The 22,994-nt window shown below is 43.2% G+C and overlaps 1 protein-coding gene across 1 annotated transcript in view; it reads right to left on the minus strand.

Annotated features, from left to right (window-relative positions):
- The window catches only part of col7a1 (collagen, type VII, alpha 1), a 119,956-nt gene that overhangs the window by 47,253 nt on the left and 49,709 nt on the right, over positions 1-22,994 (minus strand). Inside the window, exons 32-60 of the mRNA XM_063216245.1 lie at positions 22,561-22,632; positions 21,552-21,587; positions 21,057-21,110; positions 20,655-20,720; positions 18,862-18,957; positions 17,780-17,806; positions 15,852-15,905; positions 15,432-15,503; positions 14,960-15,019; positions 13,096-13,131; positions 12,568-12,612; positions 11,569-11,604; positions 11,249-11,293; positions 10,893-10,928; positions 10,752-10,787; positions 9,365-9,397; positions 8,138-8,317; positions 7,116-7,175; positions 6,935-6,970; positions 5,709-5,789; positions 5,183-5,218; positions 4,661-4,705; positions 4,415-4,486; positions 4,012-4,056; positions 3,368-3,403; positions 3,221-3,262; positions 2,757-2,837; positions 2,383-2,418; positions 1-36 (exon numbers count right to left, since the gene is read on the minus strand). Coding sequence (XP_063072315.1) covers positions 1-36; positions 2,383-2,418; positions 2,757-2,837; positions 3,221-3,262; positions 3,368-3,403; positions 4,012-4,056; positions 4,415-4,486; positions 4,661-4,705; positions 5,183-5,218; positions 5,709-5,789; positions 6,935-6,970; positions 7,116-7,175; positions 8,138-8,317; positions 9,365-9,397; positions 10,752-10,787; positions 10,893-10,928; positions 11,249-11,293; positions 11,569-11,604; positions 12,568-12,612; positions 13,096-13,131; positions 14,960-15,019; positions 15,432-15,503; positions 15,852-15,905; positions 17,780-17,806; positions 18,862-18,957; positions 20,655-20,720; positions 21,057-21,110; positions 21,552-21,587; positions 22,561-22,632 — 1,590 coding nt within the window. The remainder of the gene's footprint in view (positions 37-2,382; positions 2,419-2,756; positions 2,838-3,220; positions 3,263-3,367; positions 3,404-4,011; positions 4,057-4,414; positions 4,487-4,660; positions 4,706-5,182; positions 5,219-5,708; positions 5,790-6,934; positions 6,971-7,115; positions 7,176-8,137; positions 8,318-9,364; positions 9,398-10,751; positions 10,788-10,892; positions 10,929-11,248; positions 11,294-11,568; positions 11,605-12,567; positions 12,613-13,095; positions 13,132-14,959; positions 15,020-15,431; positions 15,504-15,851; positions 15,906-17,779; positions 17,807-18,861; positions 18,958-20,654; positions 20,721-21,056; positions 21,111-21,551; positions 21,588-22,560; positions 22,633-22,994) is intronic.

The following is a 22,994-nucleotide window of genomic DNA, read 5'->3' on the forward strand; positions in this document are numbered from 1 at the left end:
CTTTTCTCCAGGAGCTCCCCTCACGCCTGCCTCCCCCTGGTCAGAGAGTGGAAATGCAGGTGAGACAGTGACAAGATAGAAACATTACACGTACTACATTGGACAATTTCATTGGAAAAAACTTATAATTATTCAGTATATCCATCTTAATGAAAGGATATAAGGTGGTTCATAGTTATAATTCTCATTCCTTACACCATATATCATCATTGTACAATAGGCTATATGTGTGTCAATAAGCTATATGTTTTATTGTATTTTTTATCGTCTATTGATATACAAAACTATTGAAATAGTAACATTCAAAACTAGCAACATTCATACTGTAGACAGGGAGCAGCATGGTAAGTGATGTATATGTTAAACTTCGACTTTTTTCGCACACCTCAGCTGGCAGGTGTGTCGGAGATGGCCCACGGGTCACTCAGCAATAACTTAAAGAAACTCCCGCACACTGACCACTTCGCTGTTTTTTGCTTTAATGAACGACGTCTCGGTACTAGAATTTCATCAGGCAATCTCATGTGATGTATATGAACAGGTGTTAATTTTTGTTGATGAGCCCATCAGGGATGTGTACTTGTTCAAGTAAGAAAGGTACTGCAAGACATCTTTCTTTAGCCTGGTTGTGTGTAGCTTCGGTGCCCCCTGGCGGAGCAGAGCTACACACACTACCGTCTGGTACACAGCCATAGAGCACGCTCCGTCTCCAGACAGAAAATAGACGGAGCATTTATTGCTTCAATATCAACGGCAGCTCGCATTGAGGAGTCACAGGACAGATTACATACTATATTGACTCTTAAGAGATTACCATGTAAGTATTTTCAAGGAATTTGTTGGTGATGAGGCCGCGCAGAAGCAATAAATGCTCCGTCTATTTTCTGGCTGGAGACGGAGCGCGCTCTGTGGCTATGTATCAGACGGTAGTGTGTGTAGCTCTGCTCCGCCAGGGGGCGCTGAAGCTACACACACACCATCTGGTGTCAACCAGGCTAATCTTTCTTTGAATATGAACAGTTAAACAGGGAAAAGACCCAGCCAGTGATCTGTACAGTAGAGTATGACAGGATTTATGGCATGGCTCCCTGTAAACCTGCCTTAGCCTGTGTGGGCTTGTGTGCAATACAGCAAGTACTGGATGTAATGATTTTCATACAAGCCTCGTAAACGACAGACCTTAATGAGGTCAGACAACCGTGGTGCTTTTCAAACACATGCACTGTACAGCTAACATACAGAAACAGAGGCACAGACAAACGCATGCCCGCAAGCACACAATTCAAACACATCAAACACGTACGTTAAAAGTTCTTTACTCTACATTCACAACACACACACAAGAACACAACACACACACGAACACACACACGCACACACACGCACACACACAAAAGGACACACACACACACACACACACACACACACACACACACACACACACACACACACACACACACACACACACACACACACACACACACACACACACACACACACACACACACACACACACACCAACAACCATCATCATAGAGCCATTCCATAGAAGACATCCACAGTTGCTGGTCATGCTCTGGCTCATTGTGCCATACAGTTGAGAGGTTGGAGTTGCACTGGCTGTGGTAGTGTGAATACGGTAGTGAGACTAACAGCATCTATCTGCCTGTCTATCTGTGGGTCCATCTCATTATCTAACCTCCTGTCATCGCCTTTTGTTTGTGGCCTCATGCTTCGCAGACGCCCCATCTGAGTGGAGAAAACAATAACATTTCGCTGCTGTCAACCTAGGCACCACGTGGCTTTGGGGGACTTTTCCCCATTCAACATCCCTATTGCAAATGGGAAAATGTGCTTGTGCTTTTGCGACATATTGAATAAAAAAAAAATCTATCGTCAGTGACATTTGCCTCGAATGACGAGGACACAAGCACAAGGAGAGGACGGGAGATTAGATAATGAAATAGACCCTGTCTGTCTGTCTGTCTGTCTGTCTGTCTGTCTTTCTGTCTGTCTGTCTGTCTGCCTGTCTGTCTGTCTGCCTGCCTGTCTGTCTGTCTGTCTGCCTGCCTGTCTGTCTGTCTGTCTGTCTGTCTGTCTGTCTGTCTGTCTGTATGTCTGCCTGCTGATATGTCTTTCAGTTTGTCTGTCTGCCAGTCTGTCTGTTTGCTTGTATGTCTCCCTGCCAGTCTGTGCATCTACGCATGGTGCCTTCCTGAGCATTGCTCCCTTGGAGTTGACGTCTTGCATAGGTGTGGCATAAATGCATTTTTTATGTTCAGTGAGCTGTGTCACCATGATGATGGGAGTGGTCTTCTTTTACATGTCTGTGGTGTTGTGATTGATATTGAAGGAGTCCTGAAAACGTCATGCGATACTTACTCTGGGCCCAGTTAGTCCTCTCAGTCCTTCAATTCCCTGCAAATACACAGACACAGACACAGACACACACACACACACACACACACACACACACACACACACACACACACACACACACACACACACACACACACACACACACACACACGGATACAAATTTATCAAAATCAAAAATGTTTTGGTCAGTGCACAGAGTTACACAGAGACTCCACTGTGAAGAGTAATTTGACACTCCATAGTGTTTTTCCATAACTATTTATTGAATTTACTCCACAGTGTTTAAAATACTCTGTCTATCTCTGTATCCCCAAGTTTCCTCTGAAACACTGACACTCCATTTTTTTCCTGTGTACTTCTATTCAGCCCATACTCACCGGAGGTCCTGGAAGTCCCCGTATTCCTGCCTCTCCTTTGGCTCCCTTACCGCCATGCTCTCCAGGGTCTCCCGCATCACCCTGCAGGGGCACAGGTAGACTTCACACACCTATATACAGTGTGTGTGTGTGTTTGTGTGTGTGTGTGTGTGTGTGTGTGTGTGTGTGTGTGTGTGTGTGTGTGTGTGTGTGTGTGTGTGTGCGTGCGTGCGTGCATGCGTGCGTGAGTGAGTATTCTTTAAGCGCAAAATAATTCTTATAATCCAAGCACTTATTTTCTGTCCTCAATCATTCATAATGCGCTTTTACAGGTACAGCCAAGTTGATAACTAACCCTGTGTGTGTGTGTGTGTGTGTGTGTGTGTGTGTGTGTGTGTGTGTGTGTGTGTGTGTGTGTGTGTGTGTGTGTGTGTGTGTGTGTGTGTGTGTGTGTGTGTGTGTGTGTGTGTGTGTGTCTACTTTACCTTTTCACCTCTCTCAGGCTTCAGCGTGCCATTTACTACAGGCTACAGCAAACAGAATAAGGTCACACAATCATTAGTCCAAAATAATCAAACAGACGATGATGAATATTTTGCTGTTTAAGGCAGATATTTTTGTAAACTACTTACAGCCACTCCCGGCGGGCCAGGCGGACCCGCAGGTCCCTGGGGAAAACAGCAAAAATGTAGTGATACACCACACCAACACCGACAGTAAGTGTGTGTGCAATTGTGTCTGCAATTGTGCATGTCATGACCACATGTTCTACACCAGGGGTGGGGAACCTATGTCTCGAGGGCCGTTTTATCCGGCCCCCAATATTGTTTTAATGTTATGCAGCTTCACATGAAATATGACACATTTTGTAAAGGAGTCTTAGAAAATACATTTGCAATACAATTAAGTTACATTCAGGGAACCTAGAGCAGGTGGGGTCTGTTTTAAAGGGGGATGCCTTCAATATAGACCTAAAGTGCAGGGGGAAATCCTGATTAGGGTTCATAATACGGCCCTCAGATGAATTTGAAGTGGCCCTTTGAATGAAAAAGGTTCCCGACCCCTGTTCTAGACTATTAGCCCATAATAAGCAGCTTATAGGACATTTATAAGGTTTATAAGCATGTTATGGGCACATGTAAGGACCTAAGTAAGCAACCACCTGCTTACTAGTGACTATAAGCGCTTATTACAAGAACCTTACCGAAGCTTAAATGTTCCATCATGATTTCCATACATTCTAAAAGCTTCTGAGCTGTTCTAGAAGGATTCTTACCACTTCTCCTTTAACTCCCCGGATACCAGGAGGGCCTGGACTGCCCTGAAAACACACATGCAGACACACACACACACACACACACACACACACACACACACACACACACACACACACACACACACACACACACACACACACACACACACACACACACACACACACACACACACACACACACACACACAGAAAGAAAGAAAGAAAGAAAGTGGTCACATGTATGTACTGTTTGAGCTATTTTTCTTACATACGGTGTGTGTGTATGTGTGTGTGTGTGTGTGTGTGTGTGTGTGTGTGTGTGTGTGTGTGTGTGTGTGTGTGTGTGTGTGTGTGTGCGCGCGTGCGCGCGTAGACACCCTATTTTAAATTGTGGGCACAAGTAAGAAAGTAAAATGTGTCTTACATTTCGTCCATGCTCGCCTGGGTCACCAAAGTCTCCTTTCTCTCCAAGTGGTCCCGGTGGCCCTGTTAAACCCTGACATACAAAAACACTCATTTTAGTGTGTGTGTGTGTGTGTGTGTGTGTGTGTGTGTGTGTGTGTGTGTGTGTGTGTGTGTGTGTGTGTGTGTGTGTGTGTGTGTGTGTGTGTGTGTGTGTGTGTGTGTGTGTGTGTGTGTGCATCCATGTGTGTGTATATATAATACTCACCCGAGCCCCACGCTCTCCGGGCTTGCCTGGTAAACCTGCCTCTCCCTAGAAAACACACAATAAACACACAGAAGGCACATCACACACAAGTACAGATAATTTGGAATCTCTCTCTCTCTCTCTCTCTCTCTCTCTCTCTCTCTCTCTCTCTCTCTCTCTCTCTCTCACACCCACACACACACACACACACACACACACACACACACACACACACACACACACACACACACACACACACACACACACACACACACACACACACACACACACACACACACTGCAGAATACAAATAGAGGGACATCACACTCAAATGAGTAAAGAGATGATGTGGTATCTCTCTCTCTCTCTCTCTCTCACACACACACACACACACACACACACACACACACACACACACACACACACACACACACACACACACACACATGCAGACACACACACACACACACACACACACACACACACACACACACACACACACACACGCACACACAGTGAGTGGCAATGAGACTAATACTTACTGGTGTGCCTTCATCTCCTTTGTCTCCTTTCTCCCCCTAAAGCAGAGACAAAGACACAGGAAACCAGGAATATCATCAGACAGAAATGTGCAAAATGAGCTTATGTCCCGAAAGGATGGAGCATCACTCTACCAGAGTTAGGCAGACGCTCATTGTACACTTGACTGTGGCATATACGGTAGGTCTACATCATCCACATCCACATCCACATCAACAACAACATCAACATCAACATCAACATCAACAACAACATCCACATCCACATCAATATCAACATCAACATCAACATCCACATCCACATCCACGTCCACATCAACATCAACATCACCATCACCATCTACATCCACAACAACATCCACATCCACATCAACATCAACATCAACATCCACATCAACAACATCAACATCAACATCAACATCAACATCAACATCAACATCAACATCAACATCAACATCAACATCAACAACATCAACAACAACAACAACATCCATATCAACAACACCAATATTGATAGTAATAATCATACCTCTTTCCCACGAGGGCCTGCCGATCCAGGTGATCCGTTTCTGCCCGGCTCCCCGGACTCTCCCACCTCACCACGGTCACCCTTGACAACCACACATGTTGGCAGGCGTTAATTCTGGATGTTTATGAAGATGTTGGAATCTAAACATCCAGTATTATCGTATTCATAACATATTTAGAGTGGCCCATTACTAAGAACAACACACAGCAGTCACCATAGATTCAACCATCTTTATCACCATTTAACCCTTATAAGGTGTTCGTGTTTATGTTACATAGATGGTGTTCAGGTCCATGGACACGGGCTAAAACAAAAATCATGACGAAAGAAAAAAAAGGATAACTCCTGTGCAAACTGTGCAAATCTTCCCTTCATCCTGTTTATGAATTTTTGTGTACTCTATGCAAGTTTTTGAGGGTGAGAGATCCAGAGAGAAGGATCAGGAGACAGTGATTCAAACCATTTAACCCCTTAAGACACTGCATTATAAATTAGCTGTTACCAGAATGGCAATGACCAAGTCGTAATGTATTACTTAAGGCCCCATGCACTGTCATAGTAGTGTAGTACTATAGTAGTTAACTTGCAATGTCTATTACAGCGTGCCACAGGAGGTACGGCGTGCATTAAGGGGCTACAGGTGTTAATGATGAACAGAGGTAACCACAGATTAAAACACATTCATCAACATAAAGAGATGCGATAAACATACATGATTGGATAACACTTAACTTGACGCCGGTGTCTTACGTATGACATAACAGTGTACAAATGTAGTCTTGTGTCATGAAGTGCATTTTAAACATAAACATTATGAACATTTTATGACTTTGTCAATAAGTGACTTTCGATTATGGTAAACAATGCTAACAATGTCAACTTTTATGACCATAAGCCATTTATGACATTGACATCATGTGTATGACTCATCCTCTTTTGACACTATTATGACACTGTTATGTCATACATATGACGCCGTCGTCAAGTGAAGTGTAACCCAAGATCATTAGCTAAAAGACAAGTAGAGTGTGTGGTTCAGGTAATATGGACCGTATACTGTACTCATTATGCTAACCAGCATTCTCGCTATGTGTCTGACGGCACTGTACAGTCAGACACATAGTGGGAATGCTGGTTAGCATAATGATGTACTACAACAGTACTTGAGGCCGTACTAAGAGTAAGGACAGAGGTCATATAGAGGTCATAGAGGTCATAGACTTTACCTTGGCTCCTGGTCTGCCTGCCAGGCCTGGTGTTCCCTATGGAAGTAAAGCAGAGAAACGTTACGTGAGACTGTACTTGATATCGACATACTGTCCTACATATAATAAAAATATTATAAATACAGTGTATGGAATATAAAAATGTACTATATCTATGAGACTACATCAAGATCTTACTCACTCGATCGCCTCCGTCTCCTTTAACACCAGCAGGGCCAACCAGACCGACACCTGGCAGTCCCTTAGAAACGAAACAGAAATGTTACATCAGATGAGATATCTCTGTACAAACGTCGCTTAAGTGCAGCAGGGTATGATGTCATCAATGCAGGACAAACACAAAAGACTTGAATTGGGACTCTACGCATCATCCCTCAGCTTTCAGGTGCATCACACATGAGAATCAGGTTTTTTTTTTTGCTAATCAGCCACTGTGGCTAGTGGTTTAAATACAAGCATTTGATGCAACTACCGTGATTTGTCACACCAAAAAATAAGCCACCGGAGAAAGTGGCTAGTAGTGAGACTGAAATTGTTGCTAGCCACAGCCGAGTCTTACCAGCATTTGCCCATTTGGCAGGTGCAAATGTCAAGGCCTCATGAGAATTAGCCTGATTATCATCGACTTTCAAATCTCTTCGAGACTTGGTCTGACCAAGAGCATAACAATTAACATTTCCCAAACGGCATAGTCGACCTGCCTCCCTTGGTTTGCTAATGGTTGTATTATGCTTCCCTACAAAGTGGGAGGAGTTCCAGATTTTTCGGGAACTCGGAAACGATATTTGCATTGCTCTTGGCCTGACTAGAAGATAAGCTGAAGGTGTTGCGTCACTAGGAGGGCATGGCCTGGCTAGGTGAGAATGTGACTTACTTTGATTATCATTGACTATCAAATCTCTTCGCGACTTGGTCTGACCAAGAGCATACCAATTAACATTTCCCAAATGGCATAGTCGGGAGGTCAGAAACGATATTGTATTGCTCTTGGCCTGACTAGAAGCAACGGTGAAGGTGTTGGCTGGCTAGATGTGAATGGGACTTACTTTGTCTCTGAAAAGAAAATAAAGGTCCGCAACACCGTTAAATGCTCCCAAATATTTAATGGCACAAATTTTCGGACTAAGCGTCCTTCATCACAGTGCAATCGCTGCACTGTGATGAAGGACGCTTAGTCCGAAACGTCGTGCCATTAAATATTTGGGAGCATTTAACAGTGTTGCGGACCTTTATTTTCTTTTCAGTTATCTTACGTTTGGTCCAGCACCTGTGCCACTGATGTGCGCGCATTCTTTGACTTTCTGGACTTACTTTGTCTCCTCTGAGGCCTGCTTCCCCCTTATCTCCTTTGGCTCCATCAGTACCAGGAAGACCCCTCTCCCCCTGGGGAAATATACACACACTCAGGGTTACGCACGCACATACTGTACTGTACAAAGTTACACCCACACACATTTACACACATAGTGTATTGTACACATTGTTATGCGCACACACACACAGCACCTAAACACAGTTACGGACACACATACACACAGAATTACATCCACACATACAAGCAGTTACATGCACGCACATACATATTCGGTACATCCAGAGTTACGCCCACACATACACACAGTCAGTCAACTTCACATACACATAGAGTTACACCCACTTATGGACACGAGACTCCACCCACTACGTATGCACCTAAAGTAGCTCTTCTCAAGGGTTTAATAATGAGGAATACATGCTTTGACCTATTCGGCATTAATGTTTGGCTCTAGGGCTCTTCAATGGCTTGTCAAGACTTCAGCTCTGCCTAACTACGTCACAGAGAGCCATTTATTACTGTACAGGTCTTTATCATATGAGAGCCGACAGACAGACAGACAAGCAAACTCAGACAGACAGGCAGAGAGACAGACAGGCACAGACAGTCAGAGGGACAGACAGACAGGCACAGACAGACAGACATGCAGACAGACAGGCACATACAGACAGACAGACAGACAGGCAGAGACAGTCAGAGGGACAGACAGACAGACAGACAGACAGACAGGCACAGACAGACAGACAGTCAGATGGAGAGACAGAGACATCACATGTCTTCACATGTCTTTACTGTATGGGTGTCATGTGTGTCAGAATGATGACATGTAGAGGTATGAAATCTGTCAGATAAGATTACCACGTCTCATTCCACAAACCAATAGAATAAGAACATTCAGGGGATATATTTCAACAGGACTGCCTGCACATACACACACACACAAGCGCACACGCGTGCACACACACACACACCCATTCGCACACACACACACACACACACACACACACACACACACACACACACACACACACACACACACACACACACACACACACACACACACACACACACACACACACACACACACCAAGTTTCAGCAGGCCTGCCCAACCTACCCGCTCTCCTTTCCTCGATGGAAGGATACCACCCTATAGTCAGGGGGGAAGAGGTGAAGAGAATAACGAGACAAGTCAAACAAATGCAGATGGCTATGCAGCAGTTTACAACATACATGAGTTTTGAGTTTTGAGTCTTTAGTAGCTGCTTAAAGGAACAGATCACCATTTTTTTATTTTCACACATTCACATTATTTACCAGCATCATTCATGAATGTGCATATCATTTTCTTCTCAGTATTTTCAGTACTTAGATTTATTGGATCAAAATTATTAGCATAGCTTAGCATAGTCACTGGAAGTAAGTTGTATCTTTAGCATCAAGCCACAAATGGTCACTGGACGGAATTAAATTGCCATTTAACATTGTAGTGAATTTTAAATTAATTTTAAAGTGGTTTGTAAGTACATTTGATGATGTTTTATTTTGTACCATAGACTTGCATTGCTATGCTTAATTTGGCTATACTGTTAAACGAGGCAATGCAAACGAAAATTATATACACATTCATGAATAATGCTTGGAAATACTGCAAATATGTGAAAATCAAAAAAGGGTGGTCTGTTCCTTTAATTGAGTCCATAAAGCAAATGTGGGGGGAAAAAACATACATGCTTGCAAACTAATTGGAGCAGTCTCTATTGGAGCATAAACGACATGACTATGAAAGTGGTAACAGTTTCTACGATATCTATAGTGCATTATGAGTGCATTGATAACTAATTATAAGGCACATTTTAATTATTTAAAACGTATTATGACTACACTCTTAAAGCTTCATGATGAAACTAATGCTTGCCAAACTAAATGGAGCAGCCTCTAATGGAGCATAAACGGCATGAAAAATATAAAAGTTACACTGTTATACTGTAGACATGCAGGGCCATGACAGTGAAAATGCCCCAACAGTGATTGAAAAGAATATTATATTAGAATGATGTCTTGTATTCTGTTCAGTTAAGCATAGAGGTCATTGTAGGTCGGTGTTTGTAAAGTAAAGAAAGGGGTATTTGACAAAAGTTCATAACTCGAAGTAATAATATCATTAAAGTAAGTGGTCAGGACGATTGGTAGAAGTAATGAAGGCTAAGACGGTAGGGACACATAGACACAAATTTGGCCAAGCGAAGCTAACTTCGCCATTCATTCCTATGAGAGAGGCGAAAGCAAGCAAACAGGAGCGAAGTGAAGCGAAATTATTAAAGAAAGTTTAATGTTATGCAAATGAGGAGCGAATTCGCCTGCCGCGGCCCAATCAAATCAACAACATAACTGTTCCATTCCATTTGATTTACTGCGACGGCCTGATGACGGCTGAATTTCGCCTCTCTTCGCTTCGCCTCCTATGTGTCCCTAACGTAAGACGGTTGGGTTGGCTTACTTACCACGGCCCCACCCTCTCCTGGTTCCCCCTTAGAGCCCTGGTAGGGGGAGAAAAATGGAAGATGGGGAGACATTCAGCTGGTGTTTTTTTTTTTTTTTTTTAAAGCTCATTTTCTTATTCTTGTCAAGTATTTTTGTATTACCTTCTCTGCTGGTACTGCAGCAGGCCCTGGTAGTCCCTGCAAAATACACAATATATAAATATATATATAATATATAATATAATATATAAACAATATATAAACAACATAGTGATACTGTATGCTAACTAATAACATGCCATACATATACCGTCACACACAATCAAAGATCCACACTGTACACGCACGCACGCACGCACGCATACACACGCACACGCACACACACACACACACACACACACACACACACACACACACACACACACACACACACACACACACACACACACACACACACACACACACACACACACAATTATATAGAAATAACAAGTTTTAGGATATTGCAACAATCTTACCCTGGGTCCCGGAAGTCCAGATGTACCAGGCTTCCCAGGGTCACCCTGATTAACAAAAACAGAGATGGACAGACAGATCATTTGTTTGTTTTATGGACAGATCATTTGTTTGTCTTATGGACAGATCATTTGTTTGTCTTATGGACAGATCATTTGTTTTGCTTAAGGAGAGATCGTTTGTCCCACTTGTGTACAGATAGTTTTTTTTCTCTTGTGGAGAGATAAGTTTGCTTCTGTTATGACACAGGTTAGAGACAGGAGTCAAGGTGTGAGAGAAGTGAAATATGTAAAACATTAGAGTTTAACAGAGGAGCTCTCACCTTCTCACCAAGAGGACCAGCTATACCCCTCTCGCCCTGTAACACAAGCAAAAACCAACACGTTACAACATACAGTATAACACGAGACCTCAACACACACACGCACGCGCGTGCATGCACACACACACGCACACACACACACACGCACACATATATACACACACAAACTCGCACACGCACGCATACACGCACCCACACACATACCCATCTGACCAAGAATGCAGCATTACCAATCCAAATAGTGACACACACACACACACACACACACACACACACACACACACACACACACACACACACACACACACACACACACACACACACACACACACACACACACACACACACACACACACACACACACACACACACACACAACCTTGGTATAATTACCAATCGTTCAAGTCTGTCAATAGCATCTGGCACAAGGCAATACCATTCAAGACACGTCTGTTTAAGTATGGATTTGTCCCAAATCAATTAGTAGATTATCTGCTTCCTTGAAGGTGCCAAGTGTTAAAAGCTGCCAATGAAAATATTGAATCAGTACAACAGCATGCACTGAGTCAACATCAGAAAATGTTCTTTCTTTAGATAGTTTGACATCTGCCAAGGGGCAAAACTATTAACTTAGACCTTGAGAGTACAGAAAGCTTAAAGATCCAAGTCCAAATAGTAATCTATTGTGAGCCCTTTACCTGAGTGACGTGTGTATACTATAACGGTGGTACTGTTAATGGCACATATTGTTTTATGGTTTTATTTTGAATTTGATACTGTAACTACTAGTCAGACAGTATGCGAGAGTTACAAACACATACATGTGACAGTAACACAGTCATGAACAGCTCAGTCTCATTGTATATCACATTGAGTAACATACTCATTTTCACCTGTCTCCTTGGATACATAAATCACAGTAACATACCCATACTGTACTTACCCTTTCTCCTTGGATACATACAGTATATCACAGTAACCTACCCATACTGTACTCACCCTTTCTCCTTGGATACCTGGTGCGCCACCTTGTCCTCGGTCACCCTGACAACGAGATACAGACAGGTGTACAGACTTACAGTACTGAGCAGTGTGCTGAGTTTACAGTACATCGTGCAGTAAATCAACATTTGTTGAGGAGCAAGTCCTCATTTGGGGCACTCATTGGGGCACATTTCCTAAATACTCTGGATGGAAGGCAGTTGTTTTTGGACATGTGGGTCAGTAACGTTTCAGCAGTAGCAAACAGCAGGCTGGCGCAATGACAGCCAGTGCCAATATTGGATGTTTTTTTTTTGTTTGTTCATATTTATTGGACTATCTATGAAGCATATTCATTTCAGCGTTTCAGTAACCACCAATTACTTTCTTAATTTATGGACATTAGATGCCGTTGGGCCACCTGACGCCTAAGCCCAGTTCATCATCAAGCACCATATCTTTGACAGGCATTACAGATCATGCATCTATTTACAGTGAATTGTGGACAGAATAGTTAGGTCACGTGACTTTTGGAGCCTTTCTTACCTTTTCGCCTCTTTCTCCAGGAGGACCCCTGGGACCCTAAGAGAGAACATGGACATTTAAAGTTGAGTTTAAAGTTAAAGTAATACACACACATAAATATATCCATCATTTGCATGTGACGTCAAATGTTCTAGTGGACGGCTAGTGGACGGCTAGTGGACGGCAGAGGTACAGCATTAATGAATGGATTTCTATGGTCTCTATGCCCTTATGTCCCTATGGCTCCTATGCTCATAACGTTGGTACCTCATGACGTAACTCAGATCACTGATAAACTAAACAACATGAACACCCATGGTGCTGTGTGTTACACAAAACAGAAAGGGTTACAAACCAGGCGTGACTTTTCACTGGATCTCTTAAAATAAAATGAGAAAGCTGAGATGAATCGTGGCAACCAACTGGAAAACCATCCAACTACTCACCGAGTAGATGAGCACCACGGCAAGTTTCTATCAGTGATTCTTTAAGTATAGAGATATGCCAACATAATAGGTTTCTATGGGCACCTAACGCGACCAGGTTCCGGTCTGCCTAAAGGGCCGTGTCATAATGCTCCTACAATGAATAGAATAGTCCTTAGGTCTGCCTAGGTCTGCCTAAGGGGGGCCATAATAGAACCAGGAAACAATGGGCCAATGGAACCTCTCTCTCTCTACTCTCTCTGTTTCTATCATCACTTGCTGTAAAACTTGACACCCATTCTGTAACAGCATTAGGATGCTAAGTAGGATGCGATGTATACCAGTCCAGCACCCAGTCCTGCCGACAGGGTGAGTTAAACGGATCACTTCTCTCGGTCCCAGGGAGACAGGGGACTGTATGAATTGAAAGGGAGGCCAATTAGCCAGCTGCTTGGCTCAGTGGCAAAGGTGTTGGATTAGAGATACGGAGGATGTGAAAGGGAGGCCGATTCAGATTACTTTGTCCCTGGCCCAGCCAAAGCTGTCAGTGGCCCTGCCAGAAGTGACATCTAGCATAAAGAAATACCATGTAGCCTCACCCAAACTTTCACCCAATCTCTTCTTGTCTGAATAATGTCATATAACTACAACTGCAGTAATCCCCAGTCCCAGTGTAATCCGCTGAATCAATGTGATTATCTGTTTAAAGGATGTCACTCTGATGTCATCCTGAGGTGTTGTAACAGATCTGAACTTTAGTCAATTACTGTATGTCATAGTGCCAGCAGCAATGGGCAACTTAAATAACTTTTTCTAGTCTGCGAACACATGACATGATACTGAGAAGAGGATATTAAAAAGATCGGATAATGACAGGATGGCGTAGTAATTACACCCCCTTTGGAGTGTACTGAAGAGATACATGGAAAAAAAATACGTATTGCACATGTTCTCATAAGCCTGCAACACATGCCCATAGGGCCACTGACAGCTTTGGCTGGGCTCGGGACAAAGTCATCTGAAAGGGCCCCCTCACCCAATACATGCAATGTAATAGGGATGCATTTCTCTGGCCCCCTCTATCCAAGGGCCCGGGACAACTGACCCCTTTGTCTCCCCTTGCTGGCTTCCCTGCATGCCCATATCCTCACCGTGGGTAATTGAAAATCTAAAGGACACCTGCTATGGAAATATGAGCCTGAACATTTATCAAAATGTATGACATGTCAACGACATCATGGCCAGTTCGCATTCATAGTAAACTATGTCACCAAAATTCTGGACACTGACAGCCAATCTTACAATCTGACATTTGCTGGCCAACAATGTTCTGAACTAAAGAATGTAAACACTTCAGTATTTTTGTCGGGTGGCGTCCATTGTTCACAGTCCACAACCTAATGAATACATTTGCATTGACGTATGCTCAGTATATGATGGTGAATTTTCTGAATACTTACACGGTCCCCGGGCTCTCCTTGACTGCCAGCAGGTCCAGGCAAACCGTCTCCAGTTTCACCCTAACACACAAGAGGAAAGCCGTCGATAAATTTTGATTACATCATCAACAACTTGTGATTGCACAGCACAACACATCAAAGGATCACAGCATTGTGTTCAATGAAATTGACTACTGCATTCAAAACAACTCATAGATGAGCAAGCACGTACACTGTATGCAAACAAACAAGACAGAGCATTCCTGCACAGACACACACAGACAAAAAAAGACACACACACATGCACACGCGCACACACACGCGCACACACACACACACGCACGCACACACACACACACTGTGATGCACACAAATATAGACACACGCACGCACACACACGCACACACACACACACACACACACACACACACACACACACACACACACACACACACACACACACACACACACACACACACACACACACACACACCTTGTCTCCTTTGCCTCCTTTTTGTCCTGCAATTCCTCGTAGTCCAGGAGTGCCAGCAAGCCCACGTTCCCCCTGAAACACAAATCCATATCAAAAGCTTCAGTAAAACAAAAATGTGTTGTTTTGAATTTGGAAATAAAAAGTAAGGCAACGTTAACCAAGTGTCAGTTTCCCATATAAAAAAGATTTTAAAATGTTCCTATGAGAAGAAGGAAAAATCTGAAGCACAGGAGGGGTATCAAAACAGAAGGGGTGAGATCCACCCCCCCCCCTCCCCCCCTTTGTAAGTATACAGTATACACAAATACAGACTCAGGCTGATATTGATTATGTCCTCTTTTGTAAGTTGTTTTGGATAAGAACTTCTGCTAAATCTAATGTAATATATTGCTATGAGTGTAAAGCATGAAGTAAACTTACTGCAGGACCGGTGTCCCCTTTGGCTGCCACTCCAGCGCCCACTCCTGGGGGACCCTATGGGAGATAAAGGGGGAGAGGAACACTGTTGATGTCTATGAAGATCCTCCTGAGCAGACTAGGCAATTGCCTAGGGCAGTGTTTCCCAACCAGGGGTACGTGTACCACTAGGGGTACGCGAGCACACTGCAGGGGGTACTTGGAAAAATGAAATTTTAACAAATGTATGAGGCTTAGTTACATTGATAGAGAAAGTGATATAGACTAAACTATAACTTGAGGGGTACTCATGGCACAATGACTATGCTTAGGGGGTACACAAGACAAAAAAGGTTGGGAAACAATGGCCTAGGGCCCCAGCAAAACTGTCCAATGTAGCAGTCCCCAATAGTCAGCCCTGCCATGGTAAGTTGCCGCAAAAAACAATTGAAGAGGGTCCTATGTTGATATTTCGCCTGAGTCTGAGATTCTCATTCATCCCGTTGATCAGGGACCAAAAGACTCTGGGACCAAAAGACATCTCAAGCATTTTTGGTGTGTAGACCATTCCCCAGAGCTCCCCTGCTTTTCTAAAATATTATGATCGACTCAGTCCAGTGTCTATAGGCTATAAAAGACTGATGAATGGGTTGCCCCATCTTATTTCTGGTCTCTAACGAAACAAAACAAAACAAAAAAAGCACCAGCCTCCAGCACTGTTTGCCCAACAGGAAAATGCCCAAGCAGACTACTAGTCCATCCCTGCACGTCATGTTAAATTTCAAGTTTCAAGAGTTGTATTGCCACTGACATTGAAGGCAACAAAATTGTGTATGGAGCAACAACAATGCATAGTTTCAATTAGTATCCCATGTACATAGTCAAAGTGCTTGACACCCCCCCCCCCCATCATCAAAGAGTTAAGTAATTAGACTTCTTGTTGGAGCTTAAAAGATGTTTCATTCCTCATCTGATGATCTTCTAACAGTTGTCTGCTTTGATTGATGTAACAGGAAACACTAGTGAACTATCAACTAGACCAGTGGTTCTTAACCTTTTCTTCTTCACGCACCCCCATACCTGTGACCAAGACAAGCCGCGCACCCCCAACCCAAACTTCTACATTTCTATACGCCCTAAAACATTATTTAAGTGATTTATTACAATGATTCTTGCTTGAGACATTAATCAATACCTTAATGACTTGACATGGGGACCAAAACCGGTTTAAATTTGGGTTTGATTTGGCCTAATTATAATGTTTGCTAACAGAATTTTGGTCACAACCTCAACACAAACACAATTCCGTGCACCCCCTGAAATCTCTGGCGCACCCCCAGGGGGTGCCCGCACCCCAGGTTAAGAACCACTGAACTAGACGACTGATGACCGGATGAGGACCGAAGTATCTTTCAAGATCCAAGAGGGAGAAAAAAGGGGCGCGCTAAGCCCCCCGGATTTCAACTTGCCTGCACCCAGGTTCAAGTCTGGCCTTGGTCATTGCTCAGTCTTGCCCCCATCTCTCTTTCCCACTCGTTTCCTGTCATCTCTTTACTATCACTACCAAATAAAGGCATTAAACCCACCCCCCCCTCCAAAAAAAGAAGAGAAGGAACATGGAGGACGAGTAGCCAATGGGAATGGAACTAGATATGAATCCATGCTGCAGGTAATCACGTAAGCAGTAATTTATCAACATTACATTTGATGTAGTCTAGCAGTGACCAATAGTAATCTAATAGTAACAAATCACTGTCAATAAATAAAAACAATGCACTTAAAACACAATGATTGGTTTGCATGAGAATACTCTCCCTCCTTCCTCTACTGGTAAGTGAATGAAAAAAGAGCACAACAGAAACATCGATTAACATAACATAATCATTATCAACATTATCATCATATTCTCTCTTATTTGGTTTCACTTTATGCAAATGACAAGTATGACTCACCCTCTCTCCTTGATCTCCTTTCACACCCTATAAAAAATAAAGCATGGGTTAAAGCTTAGCAAGTTTAATAAATAATGCAAATGTAAATAATGTGCGTGTGTGTGCGTAGGCGTGAGTGCGTGCATTTGTCTGAGTGCGTTGACACATATGATCAGCAGCACTAATAAAAACGATGTGAATATTCTGTCACCTTTATCTTGTGATAAGCAAAGTTTGCATCACCTTTAAGCAAATGTTACTAAATCACTTTGTCTTTAAGGGAGATTCTGAGGCAGAAATGCTATTTTAACATACCATATGGAAATATATACATCATATTGACATTTAATATGATATTGACATTTTATGAACCCTAGGCATACTGTATACCATATGAAAATATATACATCATATTGACATTTAATATGATATTGACATTATAAGAACCCCTAGGCATACACATGCTTTGGGCAACTCCTAAAATAATTAAATACGTACACCCTATTTTTTCTGTATTCCTGTACCAGCCCGTACATGAGTTCAAGAAATATCTGGCAGTTGGCCAGACATTGTACATAAGACATCTACAAAACGCCTCCAGGTCTGTCAGGTTTTCAGAGTTCCTTGTGAAGGCCGCCAGCTTCAAATCATCCCATGCATTTCCAGTGAGGTCTCATTCTTGAGATTGACATGGCCATTCCAGAACATTATACATGTACTTCTGCATGAATGTCTCAGTGGATTCTGAGCAGTACATAAGATTGTTAAAGCCCAGCTGAGGCAGAGCTTCAACTTGGTGACTGCCTGGAGAAATCTTCTGGAAAAATCTTCCACGTAGACTTCGAGGAATGAGGCTGCTCTATAACGTGATGGTCCTTCTGCCAATTTTATCTTAAAAAAGTACAAATCCCAACACAGGTTGTTGAAATAAATGTGACTGAAGGATGCCCAGGCCCATGTAATGTCAATCCAGGCCTTGCCAGGTGTTACTGCCATAGCAGCACTGAGATGAGATGCTGGTACTCTGCATCCTCCATACATGTGTGATGACAATAATGTCGAATCTACAGCAATTTAAGGATGTTACCAGTTTAGTGCCTGACCTTGCCAGGTATGCCAGGTGTGCCGGGAACCCCGGGTTTACCGTCCTGCCCAGATGCTCCAGAATTACCCTTGGCCCCATCAGCACCAGGTCGACCCTGGAGGAGAGAGAGCGGGGTGGGTGAAAGAGTGTGAGAGAGGTGGTAGAGGGGTGGGGACGACAGACAAATAGCAACAGAGAACGATGGAAATACAGAGAGCTTAATACCAAGTGACTAAAATATAACTAATGAAAAATCACAATATCACAACAAAACCGAGAAGAATGATTGCTTAAATAATGGTATTTCCTGCCTACTTCATGCAAATAAACATAATTGTGACTTCCATGATTTCTGTCTGGTCACATGTAGCACAATATGTCAATTACCACATGTTTTGTGGTATTACATGTACATGACCGTTCATTGGGTCCCTCCTGGCCAACATTTAGCTAGGTGAATGCCAGGTGGGCCGTAAGGTAGCTGTTGGGGCCTTGCAGCTGTGACGGAGGTCATCTTGCACCTGCTCGTCCCCCTCGGGGTGCGAATGTGCGACCTCGTCAACTACAACGGTCCGGCAATGGGAGACACAGTACGATACTGCTGGACCAAGAGACCAGTCTCCCAGTCCAACGGCATCGAAACTGTATGAGTCTTTGGGAGGGAGGTTTACTAACGTTGCACGCCAACTCTGCTAGTTAGCCTCTGTTACACTCTCCCCCTTAAACTTCACTCCCATCCCGGGTCAATCGGCACCACTGTGACGGATGGTCATCTTGCACCTGCTCGTCCCCCTCGGGGTGCGAATGTGCGACCTCGTCAACTACAATGGTCCGGCAATGGGAGACACAGTACGATACTGCTGGACCAAGAGACAATTCTCCCAGTCCAACGGCATAGAAACTGTACGAGGCTTTGGGAGGAAGGTTTACTAACGTTGCATGCCAACTCTGCTAGTTAGCCTATGTTACACTCTCCCCCTTAAACCTCACTCCCATCCCGGGTCAATCGGCACCACTGTGACGAATGGTCATCTTGCACCTGCTCGTCCCCCTCGGGGTGCGAACGCGCGACCTCGTCAACTGCAAGAGACCAGTCTCCCAGTCCAACGGCATCGAAACTGTATGAGGCTTTGGGTGGGAGGTTTACTAACGTTGCATGCCAACTCTGCTAGTTAGCCTCTGTTACACAGCCACTAAAGGCATCAATAGACATAGACACATAGAGAGAAAAGCCTATCTATTCTCACATTTTACCAGGGCATAACTACATATGAGACATTTCCTGAAATGAGGTGGACTGCTCCTTTACAGTAACTGGAGGGAAGGTGGGAAATGGGCAAATTTCCAGAAATGGTGCAGTATCGCTTTAAAACTACAACCAGGAGCAATGCAGAGAATTTAAGGGGAGGCTCTTCCTGGCACACCTTCAAAGATATGCCAAAGATTTTCAATATGGTAGACCAAGATAAGTCGTTACACGCGTCATCAATGCAATGAAGTGGAATCAACTCTAGTCTCGTAATGGGGGTGACTTTCCATTTTTTGCCAAGTTTCCTGGGTGTCCTAATGGGGCATGACTGCCATAGGATTGCAGTTTAGAGCCTTACGTTCTAACGTTCTAGCCTTACGATCTCGGGAGAAACTCCTTATGAATCATATCTACCTTCATCTCAATTGTCTCTGGATATACTGCAGAAACCAAGATGGCCGCTGTCCATTGGAGCAAATAGTATACATCAACAAAGCCGCCACCTTGGTTTGGAGCAATGCTGCTTTTAAAAGAACGAATATAATATCAATCGAGTGTTTTACCGGCAGTCCAGGGATTCCTGGCTCTCCCTTTCTTCCTACTACGCCACTTCCAGTACCCGATTCACCCTGCACAGAGAGAAAACACACACACGCACGCACACACACACACACACACACACACACACACACACACACACACACACACACACACACACACACACACACACACACACACACACACACACACACACACACACACACACACACACACACACACAATGTCAGTTACAAATACAATTATCTCAGTATAATTGCATGCTTGTCTCAGCTGATGGAAGCTGCATTGGAATAGGATTTATGCAAAAACAGTCGTTCTTTGAAAAACACAACAGTCAATTACATCAGCATGGTGACATGTAGGGGAATGAGCGTTACTAGATTTGTTTTTGTGCTTTACTATACCTTTTGTCCCTTCTCTCCTTTTGGACCATCAGTCCCAGCAGCACCTCCTGGACCCTACGGAAAGACACAAGGGACACATAGAACAAGTTCATTTGTTTGTTTCTGTATGTGTGAGATAGATAGATAGATAGATAGATAGATAGATAGATAGATAGATAGATAGATAGATAGATAGATAGATAGATAGAGAGATAGATAGATAGATAGATAGATAGATAGATAGATAGATAGATAGATAGATAGATAGATTAGTGACATAATCGTTCACCTTGGTATAAAATCGAGAAATGTGGTCACTTTTAGGTAAAAAAAAAAAAAGCGCTGGCCACACAAAAATTCAATATGGCAGCCATATTTCTAGATAGATAGATAGATAGATAGATAGATAGATAGATAGATAGATAGATAGATAGATAGATAGATAGATAGATAGATAGATAGATAGATAGATAGATAGCGTGTATGTGCAATGTGAGTGTGGCTCTTGAAACTCACAGTATCTCCTCTGACTCCTGGAAGGCCCTGGGATCCCTGTAGATTAAATTAGATCAGATTTGATAACTGTAGATTCATTCTACAGATTAAATTAGATTAGATCCCATAGAAACAATAGAGACTTTTGTTGCTCCTGAGTTGAATTTCTGTGAACGCTCACCAATGCTCCAGCAGGTATTAGTAATACATAGTTCTTTGCATCTGCACTTGTTGGTCTGTATATTTCCTTTGCACTTTGTATTTGATAATGTGTCTGATGTGATGGGCTATGATTATGTCCTCCTTTGAAAGTTGCCTTGGTTATAAAGCGTCTGCCAAATGCAATGTAATGTAATGTAATGCAATGTAATAATTAATGTGGAGATCATCTGCACGAGGAGGGCAGCCACAAGTAGCCTGGGCGGAGGCCAACTGTTGACGCCGTCAAACATCTTTCAGGCTAACATCTTTCGCCTGATTAATACCCGTCAAACATCTTTCAGGCTAAGCCTGCCATGCTTTTATCCCCAAAGTTAAAAAACCTCCCAAGCGGTAGGACAAGGACCATGCGACCATAGCAGCAGTTGGCTGTGAATTTTGTGCATCAACAAGTTCAGGAATATTCCTTTTAGCCTATGTGTGAAACAGTGTTCTGCAAACGAGTTCAAAATTGAAATATTCCTCCCATGTACCTGCACTCTTTGTTTAGAAGAACATTAAAAAATGAAGTGCATGCCCTAGGCCTATTACAATATTTTTTGTTTTTGTGTGTTTTTTCACAGCCACGAGTGGATAACGGCGAGAATGTTAACTGGTCTGGGGGGGTACGTGTTCACGGGTTAGCGGTCGATTGCCTGCTGTGTTGTGCAGGCAAGGGTGGGTGCAGGTCTGAAAAAATGTGACCTGACATGTGATGTGAGTTGATGTCTTGAGCTGTACTCTTGTGAAGGCTCAGTGAATATTTATAAAACACATTACTATTTATTACTGTTTATTGCGGTAATGTAATGTAGTGTATGTGAAGACTCACCGCGGCCCCAGCGGGTCCAGCAGTCCCTGGGCGGCCAGGAAGGCCAGGGCTCCCATCCAGTCCTGGAAAACCCTGATGGAGAAAATACAAAGATTAAAGGTACACTGTGCAGGAAATGGTCAAAAAAGGTACTGCAACTATGCTGCTCATTGAAACGGGGTTGCCTATTGCCAATTGGATTTTTTTCATGAAAGTAATGAACTAATATTTTCTAGTATGGCCCAAGTACAGTCATTTTTGCAGCTAAAAATATCTATTTCTGGGAATCAAAAATGGCGGACCATGAAGAAGATCCCCCTTTTCATGTATGAAAAGTGCAATTTTACCAGTCATAATGAACACTTAGAATTTGATGGTGGTGGTAAGTATTCATGAAAAAGGTAACATTTGTGAATGGGTAGCATGGATTCTGGAAATAACAACTAAAAATGTCT

This window comes from Engraulis encrasicolus, chromosome 14 (genome assembly GCF_034702125.1).
Source record: "Engraulis encrasicolus isolate BLACKSEA-1 chromosome 14, IST_EnEncr_1.0, whole genome shotgun sequence".
NCBI classification, from domain to species: domain Eukaryota; kingdom Metazoa; phylum Chordata; class Actinopteri; order Clupeiformes; family Engraulidae; genus Engraulis; species Engraulis encrasicolus.